The sequence below is a fragment of the Castanea sativa genome, chromosome 8 (assembly GCF_040712315.1).
Source record: "Castanea sativa cultivar Marrone di Chiusa Pesio chromosome 8, ASM4071231v1".
Lineage (NCBI taxonomy): Eukaryota > Viridiplantae > Streptophyta > Magnoliopsida > Fagales > Fagaceae > Castanea > Castanea sativa.
The window spans coordinates 32,008,508-32,012,735 of NC_134020.1; the positions used below are offsets into that span (position 1 = coordinate 32,008,508).

The window sequence follows — 4,228 nt, forward strand, 5'->3', positions numbered from 1 at the left end:
GGATGAGATCCTCTCATATATTATTAGGTGTACAACATAATATTCTTCTTTTTTTTTTTTTTTGCTAAATAGGTGTACAGCATAATATTCGTAATTATAAAATCGAATACGGCCATAATTTTGCACTTCAAACGAGATTGATATGAAAATTCACAGTTGGATTAACTGTATGATCATGCATAAAGCATGATAATATGGCACTTAGGATGAGTCCATTTATATATACTTTTTTAATCACAATCGCTTATTGAATTAATATTTTACTGATATAAGTAATAAAATTCACAGAGTTCAAATCCATGAAAACCCATCCAGTGAAAGAATGATGGATGGCATGTATGCCGCATGCAATGCCCGTAATAATTAAGAGTGATCCAAAGAGAACAATGATTTTTACTATATAAAATTTACAAATTAATGAGTTAATTTTTTCAAAAAATAGTAATGAATAAATTTATTTCTAATAGTATCGATGCCATATCAAGCACGTTAATATTTTTATGATAAATAAATGAATAATTTTATTTAATTTAAATTTGTGATAAATTTTTGAATAGTTAATTTGTTATGATATTATGTATTAATGTAACTATATGCTTATAATACATGAATAAGATAATTTAATTTTAAGTTATGATAAATTAAACTAGAATTATTTTATGCTTTAACGCAGTATCAAAAGTCAAAACCTTTTTTTACAACCCTCTTCTACATTATAGAAAATTATGCAATACTGATGTCGCAGAAACCTAAAAAAAGCATACACGATACTCTTTTTTATGGACAAAAACTAAAATATTAGTTTCTAGGTAGTAAACCTCGAACCTACAAGAGGTTTTTTTTTTTTTTTCTTTTTTTAAAGGGCCAAACTTCAAAATTTTTATTAATGTAAACCAATAATGTCACATTGGACAACAGAAAACGAAGGTGGTGGAACATCTTCCATCCACACAACAGAACACAAAACTTCTAAAGCATATCGAGCTAAAGAGTGAGCAACTTTATTACCTTCTCTCTTTACATGAGAATAACGTAAATCATTAAAGAAATTTGCATCGAAAAGAACGTCTTCGATAAATAAGCCATCAGTGCATAGGAACATACTACCTTCTTTGAGCGCCTTGATGAGGACGTGACAATCTCCTTCAAGAATAACCCGGTTGAAGCCCAACTCTGCTGCAAATTGGAGTGCCCTTGATGCTACCTTTGCCTCAGTAATTAGAGGAGTGTACAGGTGTGGAAGTTGCTGGGCAAGTGAAGCCAGCACTAAGCCATTCTCATCGCGCAAAACAACACCAATACCTGAAGCTTGGTCCTTAGCTAATGTCGCATCATCAAAATTTATTTTGATCATTCCCTGTGGTGGAGGCTGCCAACAAACTATCATCTAAGGAGGAGAGGGATTGTGCATTGGTTAGGTCGATATAAACTAAAATTGACCAGAGAAATTTTTTTGATAAAAGTCTGTATTTTATTAATAATAATCTGACTTGCCTCTGTTGACTACAAAACATATAAATACTCAGAAAACAAAAACTTAAGTCGATTAGGAAACATCTAAAACCCTAATTCGCACTAATTACGCGATTAGGTGACAAAATACCAAAATTTACCAAAAGTGGAAAAATTAAATTAAATGATATACTATTGACCTCAAGGGTTGTTTTAAAACAAGTAAGATCTTAGTCTGACTTTTGAGTAAAAAGTTTTTAAGGAAACAAATATTACTATAAACGGCAAAATCGTAGTTTTCGAGACCTTAGTGGAGGAATTCGCCAATTTCAAGGGGTACTTCGTGGAAATGCGATAACTATTGCTCAAAAGATCGTTTCATTTCAGCCTATTAAATTTCATGCGATTTTGACTCCAAGGCCCATGATTTCTACTCGACCTTTTTGCCTTGCGCGATAATTTTAGGTGCGCATGAGTGTCCAGAAATGTTATAGCAGTCTATTCTACATTAAATACTCTGGGAGTATAATGATGCTATACTTCATCTCACATATATAATGAGTTTTATGATGAATTTAATTATTTACTATTATGTGAGATGGGGGAAAATCTCATTATTGTATTCTCATAATATTATATAATTACTCATACATGACAGGACATTGTCACTTTATTCCTTTTCTTTATTTTTTTATTTTATAGGACAACTTTATTCTTGTTGGTTGTACATGGACCCAAAAAAAAAATGAAAATCTTTAAATAAATTTTACCCTGCATCAATTATAAGAACTAAATATGCTGGCCATGGTGATGAAGGTGTTTAAATGGTTGAACCAAATATTTCATTTAGGTTAAGGGTGATGGGACGGCTAGCTAAACCTTGCAAAAATAAACCCAACAGGATAAAACAATATTCCCTTTTAACTTTTGAAAAATGAAATGGTGTTTTGGTAATTTTAGGAATCACATAATGCTCAAAATTGAGTTCTCGTCCCTTTTTAAATACCAGGCAACCTAATATTCAGAGAGGGAGAGAGAGTCATGGTTTCTAGGAAGCACAAGAGAACAGCCATGTATAAGAATCTGCAACTGCTTCGATCCGTCACTAATTCCCATGCGGTAATTCTCTAATTTCCTATAACATCAGTTCGTCTAGTTTATTTCATTGTCTTCTCTTACTATATTACATAGTCTAAATGGAGAATTATTTGGACAAAACTGACAGCCTTGTAACATAGTTCATCATTTTCATCATCATCACCAGCTTTTCAATTTTCTTCTCTTTTAGCTCTAATTGTTTCTCATCCATATATATCCATTTAAGCCATGCTTGAAACAGTGATTTAGTGTTATTGGTCTTATATATAAATATTTGTTAGTCCGCAGTTCATCTTGATTAATTTATCACATCTCCTTTTTCAAATATACCCATCAACTTCTTAATAAGTATGATACTATTTTAAGAGATATTGGCCTAACAATATTTTAACATCACACGCAAGCCTTGGTTTTTCTTAAGCATCCTTTCATGTATCTTTTTCTTAAACTTCTAATACCATCTTTAAGGATGGTAAAATCTTTTGACTGACTGGCATCAAATTTCTTAAATCCTTCTTCTTCTTTTTTTAATTGTCTTTATCTGTGCAGCACAGTAAAACCTCGATTATATTAGATGCATCGAAGTACATAGAAGAGCTAAAGCGAAAGATAGATGTAATGAATCAAGAAATTGCTGTGGCACAGGACTTCGATGCCCAAGCTTCACTGCCTCAGGTAGAATCCAAGACATAATTGCATATCCTTGGATCAATTATAATTGCATGGGATTTCATTAATTAATTATATGTATTTCCTCTGTAATTCCGCAGGTTAGAGTAGAAGCCCAAGAAAAGGGTTTTCTGATTAAGGTTTTCAACAAAAGAAGTTGCTGTGGTTTGCTTGTTTTCCTATTGGAAGCCTTTGAAGAGCTAGGCCTTGATGTGCTCCAAGCTAGGGTATCTTGCTCAGACAACTTTCATTTAGAAGCCATGGGAGCAAAAGTAAGAAAGAAAATGGCTGAATGTCCTTTTGATTCCATATTAACACGTGCTCCCTCTCTCTCAACAGTCAACACACAAAACTCACACACACTCAAAAGACATACATATATCAACCTGCTTATACATGTATGCACATTTGATGATGTACCAGGTTAATGAAGGAGCCGATGAGGTTGATGCTCAGGTGGTGAAAGAAGCAGTTTTGGAAGCTATTAAAAATTGGAGCGAAATTAGCGAGAAATAATTATAAAAGCAACTTTTTAGTTTCATGTTTTAACTATCAAGCTAGCTAGGTGAAGCTGTCTAGTGTAGGCTACTCTTTCATATAATGGTTAATTCTTGTGAAAGTATTGTCCAGAGAGTTCCAAAGACTACATACTCGATGATGTTGACATGTGAGTGTGTTTGTTTTCATGTGCTATGGGAAACAAAAACAGGAAGAAATGTTTTAAAAAATAAACACATTATGGTTACTTTCCACTTTTTTCCCAATTTTTCTTCTCTCATATGATAGCTAATTTAGTAATTCATTTTGGAAGAAAAGTTATAAGATCAAAGAACCTTCTATGATGGAATTCTTTTAAGGGACAACTTCAAATTGCTTAGAGATCGATGTATCATGTTTCAATGAATGGAAGCACTACGATGCCTAGTGCAAATTCTACTTGAATGGTATGACCAAGGAAGTCAATACCGTACCGGATGCTGTACCGGTTTGGCCACCGGTACGATATATT

The 4,228-nt window shown here is 32.9% G+C and overlaps 2 protein-coding genes across 3 annotated transcripts; one reads left to right on the forward strand and one right to left on the reverse strand.

Moving 5' to 3' along the window:
* Positions 1-883: 883 nt before the first annotated feature.
* On the reverse strand, positions 884-1,354 carry LOC142606209 (uncharacterized). The gene has a single exon (XM_075777592.1). It carries the CDS (start codon positions 1,352-1,354, stop codon positions 884-886), a length of 471 nt encoding a protein of 156 aa, XP_075633707.1.
* A 1,100-nt stretch (positions 1,355-2,454) lies between these two features.
* On the forward strand, positions 2,455-3,970 carry LOC142608398 (transcription factor bHLH61-like). Of its 2 annotated transcripts, none has more exons than XM_075780173.1 (4): positions 2,455-2,571; positions 3,100-3,225; positions 3,321-3,491; positions 3,643-3,970. In XM_075780173.1, the coding sequence occupies exons 1-4, from the start codon at positions 2,494-2,496 to the stop codon at positions 3,733-3,735; spliced, it is 468 nt and encodes a 155-aa protein (XP_075636288.1). In that variant the 5' UTR covers positions 2,455-2,493; the 3' UTR covers positions 3,736-3,970. The 2 variants fall into 2 exon arrangements, with proteins under 2 accessions (XP_075636288.1, XP_075636289.1); XM_075780174.1 differs by having other exon boundaries at positions 2,491-2,571; positions 3,105-3,225.
* The last annotated feature ends 258 nt before the right edge of the window (positions 3,971-4,228 follow it).